The 17,970-nt window shown below is 45.4% G+C and overlaps 3 protein-coding genes across 4 annotated transcripts; 2 read left to right on the top strand and 1 right to left on the bottom strand.

The window, feature by feature from the left end:
• The first annotated feature begins 6,606 nt into the window (after window positions 1–6,606).
• LOC136513202 (uncharacterized) lies at window positions 6,607–9,036 on the top strand. Of its 2 annotated transcripts, XM_066507191.1 has the most exons (4): window positions 6,607–6,935; window positions 8,069–8,264; window positions 8,350–8,369; window positions 8,773–9,036. In XM_066507191.1, exons 1-4 carry the CDS (start codon window positions 6,847–6,849, stop codon window positions 8,801–8,803), a joined length of 336 nt encoding a protein of 111 aa, XP_066363288.1. In that variant the 5' UTR covers window positions 6,607–6,846; the 3' UTR covers window positions 8,804–9,036. The 2 variants fall into 2 exon arrangements, with proteins under 2 accessions (XP_066363288.1, XP_066363287.1); XM_066507190.1 differs by lacking the exon at window positions 8,773–9,036 and having other exon boundaries at window positions 8,350–8,766.
• A 1,150-nt stretch (window positions 9,037–10,186) lies between these two features.
• LOC136511234 (uncharacterized) lies at window positions 10,187–11,506 on the top strand. The gene is made up of 2 exons (XM_066505384.1): window positions 10,187–10,807; window positions 11,219–11,506. The coding sequence occupies exon 1, from the start codon at window positions 10,187–10,189 to the stop codon at window positions 10,784–10,786; it is 600 nt and encodes a 199-aa protein (XP_066361481.1). The 3' UTR covers window positions 10,787–10,807; window positions 11,219–11,506.
• A 2,037-nt stretch (window positions 11,507–13,543) lies between these two features.
• On the bottom strand, window positions 13,544–15,333 carry LOC136511233 (protein DETOXIFICATION 14-like). The gene is made up of 6 exons (XM_066505383.1): window positions 15,326–15,333; window positions 15,152–15,238; window positions 15,015–15,071; window positions 14,760–14,927; window positions 13,734–13,935; window positions 13,544–13,627 (listed from the first exon to the last, which is right to left on the bottom strand). Exons 1-6 carry the CDS (start codon window positions 15,331–15,333, stop codon window positions 13,544–13,546), a joined length of 606 nt encoding a protein of 201 aa, XP_066361480.1.
• Window positions 15,334–17,970: the final 2,637 nt, after the last annotated feature.

Genomic DNA, 17,970 nt, shown 5'->3' with positions numbered 1-17,970 from the left:
GAGGCACAGCGGCTCCAGAGATTAGAGGAAGCGGTGCGTGAAGCACAGGAGCGGGAAAAAAACCTTGAAGCGAGAATGCAGGAGGAAATCAGAAGGCAAGTGCAAATAGCAGTGAGTGCAAGTAAGCAGGCATCAGAGCCAGGAATCAACATTAGCCAATCTGTTCAGTTGAAAAGCAGTTGCGCTTCCACGGAGATACCAAATCAAGGGGACACAGGACTGCGCTTCCCTGTGGATGACGTCACTGAACCTTGTACAACGTGTGAGCTACACATTCCGAAGGAGAATTCTACAATCAAGGTGGCTATCGGTCTTGTTAATCCTATCGACCGAACCAAGACACCAAGGATTCATGAGAATATAATCCAAGAAGGATATGCTACCATCTCGGTAGATAAAGCTGAAAAAGGTTTTAGTGATTTGCCTCTTGACATTCCTGGAGGTGATGGCGAGAAGACTCTAGGAGAAGCGGAGAAGACATTCATTCTATGGCGCAAGCGCTACATCGTCATTCCAGGGATGTCGGCTCCACCTCCTCCTGAACTACCTCACCATAGGTACGTGCGGATGAAAACACTACATCATTAATTTGTATTGGCTTAAATAATTAACAATCTGCTCATAATAATATGTCATTCCTTTTTTTTTTGTAGCAGATCCTCCCCCAACCTAAATCCAATTGTTCAATCGCCAGATCATCATAGTGCTCTGTACGATGACATTATGTTGGAAGACGAGGCTGCATCTACACCATCTCCAAGGAGGTCTCCAACGCCGCAGCCGCCACCTCCAAGGAGGTCTCCAACGTCGCTGCCAACACCTCCAAGGAGGTCTCCAACGCCTCCCCCACCCCCGCCTACCAAGAAGCCTAGCAAGAGGCCAGCCCCTCAAACGAAGAACCAGTCCCCGCCTGCAAAGAAAGCCACCGTGAAACCAAAGGCTATTCTCAAAATAATATATGAAGAGAAGGAAGAAGGAACTGATGCATATAAAAAAGACATGTCTAGATTCTATGACAAACTTAAAATGAATCAAGAAGCAAGGAGAAACCCGGAGAAACCGTACTTCTTCGTAGCTCCAGATATTCTAAGAAAAAAGGTGACTTCTTACCAGCAACAACAGCGGGAATCTCGTAAGCCGTCCAAATCAACGTTATCAGACTATGACCGCACTCTCACCAAGTCAATTGAGGCGGCACAGAAAAAGAAGCGGGCAGGGAAAGGCATTGCCCAACTCAGACAACAAGCGCACCAATCAATCCCCCCGCTAGTTGTTGGTAATGAATATGGTTCGAATTTAGGATTAATGCATCAGGCAAACATACCTCCGGATGTCGATTTGGATCACCTTGGTGAATTTCTTGATGAGACTGGTCTCGACCTTTACTAGATGTTTGGTGATGGAAACATTGAGAGTGCGGCGGAGGTTGATATTTGGAAGAAAAAATTTGTACTAGGCCAGAGTCTATACAACCCTCAAGCCTTATCTAATCTGGGGACGCAAATGTACCTGCTAAACAAGTGGTACATGCAGGCGTCTACCAGTGGAGACTTCTGCGTTGGTGTCAGAATTAGAGACGAACATTGGTTCCATGGCGATGATGTTATGTATGTTGACTTTGCAGAATTTCATCAACTATGCCACCTGACCTCTCTGGACAAAGTTATCATTAGCTGCTATTGCCTGTAAGTAATAATTCTTTCGATCTATTATTAAACTCATCATATGTGTGTATATGCATATAAATTATCCTAACAAGTACTATATATATGCAGATTTACAATGACAGAGCTCAGAAAGGAAGGCTGCAATGAAATTGGTTTTGTTGATCCCCATATAGTATTCAAAGACCCAATTACTCCAAAGACTAATTGGAAGTCTGAGTCAGAGAGTAATCTCATGAACTTCTTAGTGAACCAACGCCACAAGAAGGATATACTCTTTCTCTATAACTTCAAGTGAGTGTTAATCATGTCGATCATATCCTTAATGGCTCATATGTTGATTCTAGTTAATTAATGAGTGTTATGCGTTATATCATATAAACACATGCAGCAATCACTGGATATTGATGGACATCGATCTGGTAAAAAGTCACTTGATAATCTATGACTCGATGAGAAAACCACAAGACTACCAAGATATGATATATATTATCCAGAGGTAATTTCGGGATCTCTAGCAACTATATATACACACAAACATGATGATTAACTATATCTGATGACGTGGCAAATTTTTTATTGGGCAGTGTTTGGAAAACCTTTATTGAGAAGCAACACATGGAAAAATGCAAAGCGCCACTGAATGTAATCCCTTTGAAAGTAAGTCCCCTGAATCGCATCATCTTTATTAATTAAACATATAGCTTTCACCGGATCACCAGATTGGATGACAAATCTTTTTCTCGTAAAGTGGTGTCTAAGGCAGGAACAGGGGAACAACTACTGTGGTTACTATGTTTGCAAGTTTATCAAGGTGCTCTCCTAAAGAACTCCTACAGAGAGACTCAAAGTACGTTAAAAATACACTATATATTCATTTAATTATTATTATTGATTGTGTTACTATGTCTTTATATATATATATGTACATATATTAATTTATTTTCCTTTAATTCAAACCTGTAGACTCGATGGTTGGAGGAAAAGGTCATACGGCAAGACCAAATCAAAGCAATTCAAGAGTCTATAGCCGGATTTTTTAATGAGCAGGTCATCGATTCCAAGGGCGAGTTCTACTTCGACCCAACACTGCCATTGAAGCCAAGCTAGAGGATAAGAGGAAACTTGTTATGTCACAACAACTGTAATGCAATCTTTTGTAATATATGCACATGAAATAATATAATGTAAAATACACATATGCATGCATGTAAATATATATATATGATGCATATATATATATATATATATATATATATATATATATATATATATATATTTCTATGCTTGAATTGTGTGATTTAATACGTTCATTGTGCTTGAACCGAAACATACTATATGCGCGTATAAATGTATAATTAGCAGCGTACAATACGACTTCGAAAACCTATTTTGAAAAGAAAACAAAAAAATGAAAAGAAAAGAAAAAAGAAAAAAAACCTTTAGTCCCGGTTCGTATTACCAACCGGGACTAAAGGTGCCGGCCATCGTGGCACGTCAGGAGGCATCTTTAGTCCCGGTTGGTGTTATCCACCGGGACTAAAGGTCACCTTTAGTCCCGGTTCCTGACCCGGGATTAAAGGACCCTCCTTTAGTCCCTGATGCTTGCTCCCAGATGGGGAATCGGGACTGGAGGGGTTCCCCACCGGGAGTAAAGCTTAGTTCTCTACCAGTGGGTGTCGGGTCTTTGCTTGTCCCTGGGCATCGCGCCCTTCACACTTCTTTCAAAAGTTCGATGACAAAACTAAAATATAAAAGAGAGTTTATATACCTTCACAGTTCTTCCTTCACGTTATAGTAAAATTTAATCTGGATGACCGTACCCCAGCCCGAAACTTTTTTTTTTTGAAAGAGTACATGTGGTCCTGGAGGCCTGGACCCATTTTATTTGTGCACACTGCACAACATACACAGTACATGTCACAGCTCACAACCTCGTGCCTTCGATTACGATCAAGGATTTCTACACGCATTACCGCATGACGATCATCGGGTTTGGACCACGGCACGCATGATCACAAGGCACCACGCCGCACCAGCACACGCAATGAATCAATCAGAGGTCCTTTGAGGATGCCCACACAAGAGAGACTTCTTCCACCACATCCATGATGCAAAACCAGCGCAGGATCGGGGCCAATTTTCGTGGCAAAAGAGCTACTAGGGACCGAGAGGACCACCGAAGCATACGAGTTTGCTCGCTGGACAACAACGGTTTGCCAGAACAGGAGAAGATTCGTCCTCCAAAAAAACCAAGGCAGAGAGAATTACATCAATTGATCTTGAACATGATTCTCTAGCGATCAGGCAACGCAAAGGGGGTTGCTGGGGGTCACTATCTAGGCAAGAGGATTGGCATTAGCGAAAAAAACGGACTAAATAAATCCCGCTTCGTTTTCTATGTTTATCTCGCACGTTTTTGTATTTGCAAAAAAGAAAATGTAAAAAGGGGATGCGAAACAGGACGAGGTGTTTTTTATGTGTTTTTGCATGTTCTCGTTTTTATGTGGGATAGACATGCATCCATCCTTTATTTCGAATACATGATAAGCTTGAGCATTGTTATTATAGTACCTTTCTAAAATGAAAAATTATATTTCTACAAGAAATATTAATCAAGAGTTTGGAAAGCCCTCAGTGAGGGGGCCTAAAAAATCCTAGTGGGGACACTGTGAGGGGGCCTAAAAAATCCTAGTGGGGACACTTTTAGCAGGGGTGGACAGTGACTAGAAAAGCATGTGCACTATGGCTGCCAGGTCAAAATACCATCCACACGGGATCTAATATTGATAGATAACAAACATAGCTCATAAACTCATAAGTTTAGATGATATATCTCTATCCCATGCTTAAATCCAGAACATAATTGATGGAAACATAAAAATAATTAGAAAAACTTAACTAATGATGGGTTGGCGTAGGAGCAAGAGAGAGAAAAAGGATTTTAATGTCTTCATTGTGCAGCTCTACAAGAATCGATTAATCAATTAGTCATTCATGGAAGTTTCAGGTCGAAGCACGCGGGCTACGTGCGTTGGCGCAGGGCTAGGACGTTGTCAAGATAGCCATGGATTAGGAACGTTGTCTTTCATGATGTAGCGTACACAAAAACTAACGTCTAGGAGCGAAACTCTTGTTTTATAAACTCTTTCTTCTAATACAATGATATGCACACTCGTGCGTATTTGAGAAAAAAAATCATCCAGGCAAGTTTTAGATCGGGAGAAGAGGACCGAAGAATGGGTTATGAGAACCGGAATTTACCATGGCTCAGAAATCAGACTGTCAGATGAGTAGCCTGCACTCGCGCTCGTGCGGCTGGCGGGCCTGGCGCACTGGCCACCACAAACACGATCATGCTGTCATGCAGCTCTGGTGACTAGTCCGACTTTGACCTGCACCCTGCGGCTTGCAGCCAGGCACCCAGGCGGGCAACAGCCCAGCCCCAACGCGCCTCCGACGGACAGGTGCTAATCTAGTGACAGCCGGCAGGGGTCAAGTTGTTGGCCGACGGATGGCTGCTGCCTGCTTGGTTGACGAGAGGCGGGCAGAGGCGCGGAGCGGCGGAGTCAGAGATTGCAGCGCGGCATCAGACGCGAAGACGCGATCGCAGTAGCGCAGACGGACTTGTGGAGTAACTCGGGATCCCTCTCTCGTCTCTGTGCCTGGGTCGGTAGAATTTGGCCCTACACCTAGGGCCACTTCGAATTGGGCTAAACATTTACATATGCTATACGAAATATTTTGGCCCACGCCTAGGGGCCGTGGCCCTAGTGGCCCAAGGCCCATATCCGCCCCTGGAGGTGGAGCCTCCCGAAGGCGAAAATGAGTGTTCATCTCCCTAAAAAAAGTTAGAATTACTAGTAATTGATACTATTAAAATTTAGTCGAATATAATATCCAATTTATAAATTTATAATTATCATCAGGTCACGGGTTCGAAGCAGCCTCTCCGTAGATTTTGCGGGAGAAGGCTTGCCTCGGTTTTTCCTTTCCCAGACCCTACTCGTATGGGAGCCTCCGGTACTGGATCTGCCCCTTTATAAATTTATAATTATAAAAATATAATGTAAAATAAGTGAAAAGTTAAAAAATAATTTAGAAAGCCCTGTTTTCTGACTATGACTTACTGGACGGATGAAGTACTTAATAGTTTTTAAAAATATATAGATGTCTGACTTAGAACGGATCTAAAGTTAATATAATTATAATTATAGATAGAGGAAATACCGCTAAATAAAAACATTTTCTACTAAACATCCTTCAATCAAAAGACATAAAATTTTAACTCATCAGTCTTTCATAGGCTTTGTTTGGAACTGTTTTGGTGTTCTCATAAGATAAATGCGGAGAAAGTGGAGACAACCAAACGTGAACATTTCTATGGGCGCCCACTATAGTATAAGGTACGGAGTAGTTCACCCACTATAGTATAAGGTACGGAGTAGTTCACCCTGTTCGTTTCAGCTGAATTGCTCGTATCTTGCTTATAATTCATGGCTTGAACAGTATTTTTCTCTCACACCAAACCAGTCAGCAGTACTTTCAGTCATGATTTAAGCCAATTCAGCCGAAACGAACAGGTTGGATACTAGTTTTAAGAAAAATTTTCAAATGGCATTAACTATTGATACTGTCACATAATTTTAAAATGCGTGTAAAAATCTAGTTCTGGATCTAAGAGATAGATTTTCTCTTCCTTCTATTAAATTAATATTATGCTAAGCCAATATTGTAGTTGTTCTAATTATCATTTAAAAAGTCATTTGAATAAAAATCGTTGTCTATATCTTTTTACCTTCTAATAACTTATCTATAACCTATGCACAGCCTAAAAGACATCTCGTTCTTTATTTTTGGCTAAGCAGAAATTTAAAATAAAACAAAATAACAATTAAAGATCTAATTAAAAAAAGCTGTCTGCGTGGCTGAGGCGGCATGACCTTCACTCGTTTTTTCCCCCTCGCTAGCAGTCTAGCACCTGGCTGAGGCGCGGCATCGGCGCAAGCCCTAGCTGTCCGCGTCGCTCGCTCCTCTCCCTCCGTCCGCCGCCCCGTCGCCGAGCGCCGCCCCGCGCCGGAGACGTCCTGCCTTCTTGCCGCCGACGAGCGCCGCCTCTCTGTTCCTTCCGCGGTTCCGCCCCAGCCTCTGCATCCGAATCTCCCACGAAGCTGTCAAGGCGATGGCGGCGACCGGCGGCGTTTCAACTGACGATGTCCCGATCCTGCAGGCAGAGAACCTCACCAGCAACGTTAAGTCCATCTACTACAGGTCTGTCTCTCTCTTCCTTCCGCCCCCTCCCCATGCTCTCGATCCGATCTGGAGGTGCGCTTAGTTTAATGTTAGGTTTGATCTGGATTTAGCGAGATCTCTTGGACTGGTAGCCTAACCACGGGGTAACTTACGTCCCCCGTATACTGGGGAGTTTTGCTGGTAAAGGTCAGACTATAGATTGTTTAAATGCTGATCAGAGGAAGAAGGGAGTTGTGAGTTCATAAATTGAAATATCTTTTCCTACAAATTTGATGTCAAGTTGCTGAGGGATTTAGTAAATTTTGTTATAGGTGAATTGCTCCTTAGATGCCTAGTTGAATCTGCTACTTATAATTAACTGGATCTAATTTGCTCTTCGTGCTATTACATTGCTAGGCCTAGGGACTAGGGATTAAATTCTGCAATGCTTGACGAATAGTGAAGTTCGTACTGTTATCCATGAGAACTGAGAAATTATCTGCTAAGACTTTTGTATTCTGTTAAGAAGTGACAACTACCCCTTAGATTCGCTAGAGTTGCGAGTTGATACTTGAAATATTTTTTCCTACAAGTTGTGGAGGTCACTTTTGAGAGATTTAATAAATATTAACTGTTTTGTGATCGGTTAGTTGCTCCTTTCTATGTTGAATTATCTGGATCTGCTTTGTTCTCCATGCTATTACAATGCTAGGCCTAAGAACTAGGGATTGAATTCCATGATGCTTGATGAATAGTGAAGTTCATGCTGTTATCCATGAGCACTGAGCAGTTATCTGATATGAATTTTTAATTCTGTTGAGAGGTGAGAACTACCCCTTAGAACCGCTAGGCACTTTCAGTGTTCAAAGGGTTTTGTGGTTTTAGTGTTGCGCTTGGCCATAAAGGGTTTTTATTCTTTAGCATGCTTTGCAGAGAATATTCACACTTTAATGAGTATAATAGGATCAACTGAACATGTTCATAGTATTCCTTATAAACAGGTTTAAGGCACAATGTAAAACTCATGAAGATATTATTTTTTGTGTGATGACATACCCCTCAACTTCCCCTTATTATGTATCATTAGGACCTCATATGTTGAATATACCTGACTGGTTTGCTATTTTAACTATGGTGGTTTATCCTAAACCTGAGGTATTTTCATGTTACAGTCGAACATTCTTGTCAATCATTGGTGGAGTTGTTGCTGGAATCTGGGGATTCACAGGCTTGACGGGATTTGTCTTCTACTTTCTGATAATGATGGTTGCATCTATTGGGCTCTTAGCGAAGTCAAAGTTTTCAGTCCAGACATACTTCGATAGTTGGACCAGGATTTCAATTGAAGGAGTTTTTGGTGGTCTTATGGTAAGCCTCGTTTACTGCCATGTCATATTCTGTTGCTTATCATGTTGTTTAATGATGTCCTAATACAGTGCAATTTCCTTTGCAGTCATTTGTGCTGTTCTGGACGTATCCTTTTTCTTTGATAATTTATAAACAGTCTTGTCCATACTCTATTTCTGTTCTTCATGTGCTTATATAGATATAGGCTGAATATTGCATACAGCTGGGATGGTAAACCAACATATTCAAACTCTACTGGTTGCATATTGGGTAACATACTGCTATTATCTAGTGACTGAAAGCCTACCAACGAATATTTCAGATTTCTGTTTACTGCTGCCATTAAATTTGTCAAGGTGGAATATAAATGAAAATTCAATATTTTAGACAATCATACAAACCAATCCCTGAACCAGCAAAGCAGTTTATTTTCCTAATCACTAAACATGTTTATGCATCGTTCCTGTCTATATTCAACTGTTTCATTGTTGGTCCTTTTCTGCTGGAGTTCATCCTTGACGAGAGACAGATTTGCTTATGACATTGTTCACATCTTCTGACGGACATAGAAAGATCTACTCTCCAAAGAAAATGTGGAATTTCATATGACGTTGAACATTCCCAATGGACTCTTGTACACTCAATTTTTGTATTGGTAGTTGATATATTCTTTAGTGAGACTATCAATGTAGGCCTAAGCTAAGCTCATGAACTGATGTAAATTTGTACAAGAGTAAATTTGTCGGTGTTTTCGGACCACTGATGAGTAAATTTGTATTTGCCCGTCTGGCTCGGATGGTGTGCTCGGAGGACACGAGGGTTTATACTGGTTCGGGCGGAATGTCCCTAAGTCCGGTTCGCTGCTGCTCGTGTTACCGACACTTGGTTTGTAGTAGGGGTTATAAACAGGCGAGAGCGAGAGAGGATCCTAAGTCTCTGGTAGGAGTGAATGGGTGCTGAGAGCTCGCTTGCCGTTTAGCCGTGTGCTCGTGTCGTGCTCTTATGTCCAGCTCTACTTTTATGGGGAGCCGCTCTTATGTCCAGCTCTACTTTTATGGGGAGCCTTGTTTCCTCTTTTATAGGTGAAGAAAAAGCGCGGGTTACAGAGAAGAAGAACGGGAGAAAGAAGAAGGCTTTCAGGCTTGTCGGGTCCTTTTTCTCCTTCATGCGGGTTCCGCTGATTCACGAGGATTAGACAGAACAACACCGGCACGTCTGACACTGTTCTTGATGTGAATCCCTAGGTATGGTCCGTCATGGCCACGGGTTACATCAAGTCGTGCCAGTCTTTTCTCTAGCGTCAGAGTTTTGATCCAGGCTCATACGCTTGGACCTGGAGTGATTGACGGCGGTATGGGTCCCCATCGGACGAGACGGAACCCGTGTTCTCAAGGTCGGGCGAGATGGAGCCCGCGACCTTGGGCGAGACAGGAACCGCGTCCTTCGGGTCGGGTGAGACGGAGCCCGCACCCAAGGGGTCGGACGAGACGGAGCCCGCGGCCTCGAGGTCGGGCGAGACGGAGCCCGTGGCTTTGGTGTCGGGCGAGACCTTTTCATACATCTCGAGCCATCTAGGAAAGTGAACGTGGACGCTAATTTCCTTGCTTTGGGTCTTGGATGATCTGTAGCAGTTGCGATTTGTCATTTCCAGTAATGAATATAAACTTTGATTGATGGACACTCAGATTTTGCTGGCACAATCATGTGAAATGTATTTATCTCCTGTTTTACTGGCGCATTGTCCTCAGGGTTGTGTTGATGTTTGCTATTTGTGGGGGTACACAGTATGTCGATGCCTCAACTGACAGAGTCCTAGCCATGTTATTTCCAGATCAAAATGCCTTGCCTTAATGAAGCAGTTCGGCCTGCTTAGCGTAGCTCAGTCCTGCCCAATCTAACAGAACCCATCTCATCTGGGAGGGTTATCGGGCCAAAATGTCTAAATGGGCCTAAGCCCAGAGCCAAACTTCCAAACGCATCTTCCTCACCGCCTCTTCCTCCGCCGCCATCGCCTTCCCGCGGCATTCTCCACCGCTGCGGCCGAGGAGCTCATCGATGTTCGCAAGATTCGCACGGACTACGACCCCTCCACCTTCGACCCGTCCTCCCCGTCCCGCCCGCCGCCGTCCGACCGCGTGTGGCGCCTCGTCGAGGAGGTCTCCTCCCTGACCCTCGCGGAGACCGCCGCTCTCTCCTCTCTGCTCCTCCGTCGCCTCGACATCCCCTCCGCACCACCCATCGCCATCCTCAACTCCGCCACGGGGATGGGCGGCGGCGGCGGCACCACGGCCGGCGCGGCAGGGGAGAAGGCGGCGGCGGCAGCCGAGAAGACGGTCTTCGAGCTGCGGCTGGAGGCGTTCGACGCGGCGAGCAAGATCAAGGTGATCAAGGAGATCCGGTCGTTCACTGACCTTGGGCTGAAGGAGGCCAAGGAGCTGGTGGAGAAGGCGCCGTTGGTGATCAAGGGCGGCGTATCCAAGGAGGAGGCTGAGGCGATTGTCGAGAAGATGAAGGCAGTTGGCGCCAAGGTCATTATGGACTGATCAAAACAAGCCTTTTCAATGGTGAGATCCGGCAAATTTATGCTCCATTTCAGATCAACTTTAAGTGCAAGGAGGGATGAGTGGCTTGTGGACAATTCTTCTCTATGAACTTGTGGAAATTGATGTGGCACAGCACAAATAGGTTTTCAAGCACGTTAATCAAATGAACTGTGATCCTGCTATGCTATAGGGTATTGTATCAATCACTCTTTTATCATTATGTATGTTGTGGGATGGAAAGGAACTATTTCATTGCTATTTGCTATGAAGATTTTGTTGTGGAGTTAAAATGACCTAGTTAGTTATACTGTTCATAAGAGTGTTGTTTAAGAAAAAGTTGCCCATATAGATACCATTTTGATCTTGTTTCTGTGAATTCACATACCGTTTCTTACTGCATCCAACTTAGCTGTTGACTGTTGCTATGTGCAGGCGCTGTTGACAATCTTAGTTTGCATCCTTTTCATGTTCACCAGCTCCATGCGCTTCTCTATTCTTAGGGTTGATGCTGCATGCTGCTTGGCTCGGCGGCACTGGTACTGAAATTTTGAGGCTCAACGGTCTTCAACTATTCATGCCATCATGTGTTTCCTCTTATTCTGTTGAGGAATAGCCTTCACTAACAGGAAATATGGAATAAATTATTTTCAAAATTGAGATAAAAAGCATGCACAGTTGGAGTATTACAGCATGCGTAGTTCTACTTCTGGACTTGTGGTTGGAAATGTTTCTGTATGCCTATATTCTGGTTGATGTCATGCCCCAGCCCCAGTCTCCTTATCTATCCTCTGTATCTCTGCAAAGATATCATATGAATTGGTGCCCAATGCCCCAATGTAACCATGTTGTGGCTCATGATTTACATTCAGTACCTTTTGAGGGATATCATGATTTGGGAACAGAATACCTTTCTGAAATTTTAATCCTTTGTTGTGTGGTAATTTTATGCTGGTGATTTGAACTTTTAAGTTCACCAGATGTTAGGGCTTGTTTGCCATGGTTCGGCTCCGGCAGCAACTTTTAGGAAGATGAGCCATTTTCTGGTGAACAATAGAGGAGCCAGAGCCGTTTTTAGGCCAGGACCCAGAGCCATCAAAAGTGGTTTCTCCTCAAGTACTCATGCCTAACAAACAGGCCCTTATTGTCACAAAATTGGCGAAGAAGTTTGTTTTCCGCCCAGTTTTTTCCTAACGAAGAGAACTGATCACAGCTGGTTTATCTACAAATCTGATAAGTGTCGAGTTATCTGTTGTTGCTTCAGTTAATAATCCACACTTACAATGTCATGCGGAGCACCGAGCACGCACGTTAGCTCCTGCATCGGCCGCCATTCTGACGTTCTGAGGCACTGCCACAAGCGTTTGCCTTCGCCGAGCGCATGGTGAGTCGACAATGAGCTGCTGGCGCAGAAAACAATGGACCAACACTAGGGTCACACAAAATCAGGGTACAGACATGCAAAGTTGCAAAACAATGGACCAACATCAGGGTCACACAAAAGCAGGGTACAGACATGCAAAGTTTTTTTTTTGAAAGGTCACCGGGGGATGAACTATCCCTATTTGGAATTTTCGTTCTACAGATGCCGAGCAAGCCGGGAGGTGAAAGGGCATGGCGCCAATCTAGATACAATAAGACCAGAGAAGTACAAAGGGGGAGGGAGAGATTACAACAGCAACACTTAATAGAAAAAACAAGAAGAACCAACACGATGACTTAAGGATAAGCCTAGACCCAAGCCGAAGGACGCCAACCGATCGTCGATTTGCGCTACCGCCGAACAGCATACTCGCCGGTTACGCCGTGACCATTGTGCCCTGCACCACTCCTCATAGCTACGCCGCTCCGCCGCCGCCCTCCATATGAGGACCAACAGTGGAGTGGGGACTAAGAGTGGCGACGGACACGCAAGCATAAGATCATCGGACACGGCGACCTCCCTTGAAGCTGATGGTGACACCTACAGCACATCCGGGCCCATGTACCACCATTCAACGCCGTCCACGGGGAGGAAACCATGAAGGGGAATGGTGGCAGCGGTGGAAACACCACCCGACGTTTGGTTTTCTGGCACCATCAAGGAGAGCGCTGACGGAGAAGAGACACCAGAGGAGGACACTCATTGACACATCGGCAACGACCAACAGCCAGGGCTAGTCTCACCCAGGAGGGGGAACAAGGAGCCAGGGGAGGTAGGTCTGAGGTAGCCCTCCGCGGTGGTGCCTCCAAGAAGGACGCGACGTCGTTGACACCACCACCACCGGTTCTAGATAACTAGAGCTAGGTTTTCACCGGGAGGAGAGGGGCAAAGCTACTTCTATAAGGTGGGGAGGCTACATCGACGCCTCAAGGTGGTAAGCGGCGCTCGGGGGCGTCGCCGTCGATCGCGCAACCAGGTCGTGCACGGCTTTCACCTAAGCTCCTCAACCCTAGGAATGAGCTGTAGTCCACCGCCGCCATCTCAGAACCAATTTGGCGAGCGCAGGCACGACCAAGACATGCAAAGTTGAAAACTGTGGTTGCTATCTCTACCATATTATCATCATGTCTTATTTTTCTGATACAATTGTCCCATTGTTTCAACAAACAACAGCAAGTACGAACACAGAACACTGGTCAGAGTTCAGCGAGTTCCCTGTACATACAGTTCAGAGACCAGAAAGCAAGGCAGCATAAACCTATTCCAAGAGGGGCTTCTTTCTCTACAAGATCTGGTCCGCTGCGTCTTTTCAAGTGATCAGATGACTCGTGCCAAAATTAGAACAAATTTGATCCATCCGATTGCAAAGGTTCCTTATCTGATGGCTCATTGCTGAAAACTCTCTCCCTTGCCTTCTCAGACTGCAAAGACGGAAACAGGTCAGTAAGCTACAATTCATTTTTTTTTCAGTGCTCAGTGTTGATGAGGAAAAAAAGAGACTTGCACAGGTATATAGAAAGCACAAACCATCTTCTGCCAGTTGCTGAAGAATGTGATGACGGCAAGAAGTAAGAACGTATGGAGCCGCAGGAAATGCCTATCCAAAGCCCTTTCGCTTCCATCTTCAGAACAAAGCCGAGGAAGAGTGCTGTTGGAATCCCAACGAGATAGAACGAACCCAGGTTGACATAGGCACCCAAGTGTTGCCACCCGCATCCTCGGGCGATACCTGATGATCACAAAACTATAAGGGTTAGCATTTAACACGAATGTATCCTGAGAGTAACAGAGAGGACATGAACAATCAGAATGCTTCTGTTGTGAAGTTCAGCGGTGTCAGTCATCAAGCATTACAAAATGACAGCCACACTCTTGCGTGTAGTTTTAAGTTCAGATTGCTATTCACGTGCCCAAACACTCTTCAGAAGAAGAAGTAAACCAAAATATGTAGCAGACAGAAATTCCACTAATAGCTAGGAGAAAGGTTGTAATTTGCATACATAGTGATGTGGAGCCTCCTTACGGTAACATCTCTGCTAGATGCGTGTTGATGAAAACACCGGCATCCATGTTCACGTAAGAGCCCATTTTTGAAGGAACAAACAAGTTACTCCCCGAGTAACAAAATTTTGCTTCCACACCACAGAATAGCATTAGTATCGTGGAATAAAGTTAAAACAGAAGCGGCATCTTACCTGGTATGAAATTGGCATGACTGACAAAAACATTAATGGTCACTTGCCACCTGACAGGGCTTGTTACCGAAATTGAGAAGAGCACGCAGATTGATATATGCAGATCAAACTATGGTAAAAGGTGTAGTAATTTGGTGTAAAGAGAAAAAACAAGTTGTTTCATAACTTCACAGGTATAACTGGAAGATGTCTTTTCGAGGTTCAAAAACCAGGAAAATACTTTTCCTTTATACTCTTTTGATGAAGAGAAAGACAGATGAACATGTAAGAAAGTTAAGAGATGTAACCTCATAGAACACCTTGTAGACTGTCAGCAGCAACAGAGACGCACACAAAGGGAACCATTGCATTGACATACGCGACAACATCCTTATCGCTGCTATATGCATAGCCCAAGATGTGCTGTGACGCTAACAATATAATTGTGATTATAACTGCTTCCATCACTGCAATACACATGACAACCCAAACAGATGATCGAGCTCCTTCTGGGTTACCACCACCCAATTCATTTGCTACCCTAGTGCTGCTCATTGGATAACATAAACGAAGTTAATTGTGGCTTTGTATTGATATGGAAGTAGTATCTAGGAGTGGTTAAGCTTCTTCATACCTTGCAGCCGCTCCAAGCCCATAAGGTATAGTATACATTAACGTGATAGTCGTCAAACTGATGAAGAGAATGCAAATACTTTTAGAAAAAAGCAATGTACTGCAACTGCACGTTACTGTAGATGTGAAAGTACTTACCAGATTGAAAGAACTGAAGTTTGCTGCTCTGGATTTGGTAAAATCCCTGAGACAAGAATAAGGATCTCAAAAGACCACCATTCGAAACTATAAAATTGTGGAATAGAATTCATTAACCCAATATGGAATCTTACACAAGAAGAGAAAGAAGCTTAAGAACATCACTATACTTACCACAACATCAGTGCAGATGGCAGAGCTAGGCGTTGTCGACAGAATATCGTCGGCAGTCCTCCGAGGGGTATCCTACGAAGGTAGATTGATCGGTGGGGGTGCGCGTGATCAGGAACCAGATGGTGACACAAGGCGCAGAGATAGCGATTTAGACAGGTTTGGGCCGTCTGATCGACGTAATACCCTACGTCATGTGTCTTTGGTGTATTGTATTGAGTATGAGATCTATGGAGATCGATGTAGTTATCGACTAGGGGACCTCTGCCTTTCCTTATATACTCTGGAGGGATAGGGTTACAAGGAAAATATCATATTTTGTACTATACAATATTTTGCGGTGCACGTCGACCAGTGCCGTGCACGTCTTGATCTTGTGGGCTGGGCCACCTCTGAGGGTGCGGCCCATGTCTTGTCTTGTGGATACCGGGAGCCATACCCCCACAGCTAGTCCCGAGCCTGGCAGTAGGTGACGTAGTCACGTGGTGCCAGGGTCAGAAAGTAAAAGAAAGGCAGAAGACCGGCCGAGCACGCAACTAGTCCACGGGTGGAGCCCCGAATCGAAAAGCGCACATTCACCGTAAGGTGAAGCGTGTCCACTTAGTCCCCGAGCCTGCTGGAAGATGAAGAATGAATCTTATAGCAGGGTTAAAGGAAAAGAAGTCTGAAAGCTTGCCGACGTCGTCTGACATGCGCGTATCAAGACCCCAGACGTGCTGCCCAAGATTAGCACCCCGATCCGAACAACATGGAGCAGCTTGATAGCACACCGATGAGACGTAGCAAGATACGACCACCAAGGGAGTCCCTGGCGTAGCTGGCGATGTCCGAGCACCGAGGAGTCACCGGCGTAGCTGGCGACGTCCGAGCACCAAGGAGTCCCCGGCGTAGCTGGCGACGTCCGAGCACCGAGGAGTCCTCGGCGTAGCTGGCGATGTCCGAGCGCCGAGGAGTCTCCGACGTAGCTGGCGATGTCCGAGCACCGAGGAGTCCCCAGCGTAGCTGGCGATGTCCGCAAGGTGAAGTGTGCCCACTTAGTCCTCGAGCACGAAGAATCCGAGCGCCGAGGAGTACCCGGCGTAGCTGGCGATGTCCGAGCACCGAGGAGTCCCCGACGTATCTGGTGATGAAGCACGAGCGACGAACAGTCTGGTCAACTGGTCGGCGGCGAAGTGAGCATTGAGTAGAAGCGACCGACGAACAGTCCGATCAACTGGTTGACGACGAAGTCCATGAACCTAGCGGTCCGACCAGCTGATCGGTGGAGAAGTCCGAGCACCAGGTGGTCCGATCACCAGGACAATGATCCTGCAATACAAATATGTAGAATGTGTAGTACATGATGGAAAAATATATGAACTTCGGAGAAAAATCAACAATGGTGATGAAACAGCGTATGCAGCTCGGCGACCAGTTGGTGTGAAGATGTATTTATATTTAATACAAACCGTCCGATCAGTTAGTGTGTAGCTGAGTCTCCAACCCTAATTAGCCCGTTAACATAAAGCGGAGCGCGGAGCACGTGTGCGTGTAGGAAGAACAAAGCGTCGCTAAGGAGCCGTTGCCGACCACCCATTAACGTAGAGGGCAGACGCTAGTGCACGTGTAGGGAAGAGCCGGAGACAGGGCCGTCTCTGAGGACATCCGAGCATCAACATGACTATTCGGGGGTTCGAAAAATCATTTGGAGAGCAAACATGGAGAAAACAACTCAGAGAAATATTATGGCAATATACGGAGATCGGATAATATTTAGAAAAATATTAAAGCGTGACTTAACTTTAAACAGAATGCCTGGTCGGCGGCGTATGGCGTTATCTGGTCGGCGTTGACGAAGTTGTCCGGCCCTTGAGCTTTCCGAACTGTCGTCATGGCAGCGGTTGCGGTTGTCATGGTGCCGTTCTTCGCGACGATCATCATTGCGACGCGGCAGGTGGTCGGAGTAAGTAGTCCGGACGACGTCGTCCTTATATTAGTGGTCGACGACGTGGGCAGCTCGCTTAGCGGCTCGCATTGTTCCTTGGATGGCTCAACGAGCCGTGCTTGGAGTGTATTCCTGTATATGTATGCACGATAGATACATGCGTACACATGCACGTGCAAGTATCCTAGCTATTCGTAGTTGGCTTGCATGTCTTTGATTAATCCGTACGTGCATGTCCCAAAATTGGTTAAAGCCTTGCATACATCGTCTTCATAATTGGTGTTGTAGTAGATAACTTCCTTGGCTGACAGCACTATTAATCCTTGGTTCCCAGATCAGGAGCAGCGGCGCAGCATCGGGTGGACAAAGCCTTCACGTCTCTGATCCTTGCTGACAGCACAAACGGCTTTACCGAGAAATTGCGTCAAGGCACGGCTGAGGGCATCGAATTGGATCTGGCGGCGGTGACACGGAAACCGACTCCGTCTTTGACTCGATAGCAACAAATTGATGAGATCGGCGGAAAATAGCAGATGCCGTCGACGACAACGGCGGCGCGAAGAAGGGAGATTCAATCTCTTGCCCGACGCCGAGTTGCCGATGGATGATGTTGATCTTGAGGGCCCATCTAGTTCACTATGGAATCAGCACGCATGTCCCTATCTGGCGCGTCAACTATCGACAGAATATCGTCGGCAGTCCTTCAAGGGGTATCCCATGAAGG

Source organism: Miscanthus floridulus, chromosome 16, assembly GCF_019320115.1.
Source record: "Miscanthus floridulus cultivar M001 chromosome 16, ASM1932011v1, whole genome shotgun sequence".
Lineage (NCBI taxonomy): Eukaryota > Viridiplantae > Streptophyta > Magnoliopsida > Poales > Poaceae > Miscanthus > Miscanthus floridulus.
This window is presented reverse-complemented; position numbering and strand designations above follow the sequence as displayed.

Coding starts and splice junctions, on each gene's coding strand:
- LOC136513202 (XM_066507190.1), top strand. CDS start 6,847: ATGGCGGCGACCGGCGGCGTTTCAACTGACGATGTCCCGATCCTGCAG. Junction 6,936..8,068: donor GTTAAGTCCATCTACTACAG/GTCTGTCTCTCT, acceptor TTCATGTTACAG/TCGAACATTCTTGTCAATCA. Junction 8,265..8,349: donor GAGTTTTTGGTGGTCTTATG/GTAAGCCTCGTT, acceptor TTTCCTTTGCAG/TCATTTGTGCTGTTCTGGAC.
- LOC136511234 (XM_066505384.1), top strand. CDS start 10,187: ATGGGCCTAAGCCCAGAGCCAAACTTCCAAACGCATCTTCCTCACCGC.
- LOC136511233 (XM_066505383.1), bottom strand. Junction 15,072..15,151: donor ACTTCAGTTCTTTCAATCTG/GTAAGTACTTTC, acceptor TCTCTTCATCAG/TTTGACGACTATCACGTTAA. Junction 13,936..14,759: donor AGCGATAAGGATGTTGTCGC/GTATGTCAATGC, acceptor TGTGATCATCAG/GTATCGCCCGAGGATGCGGG.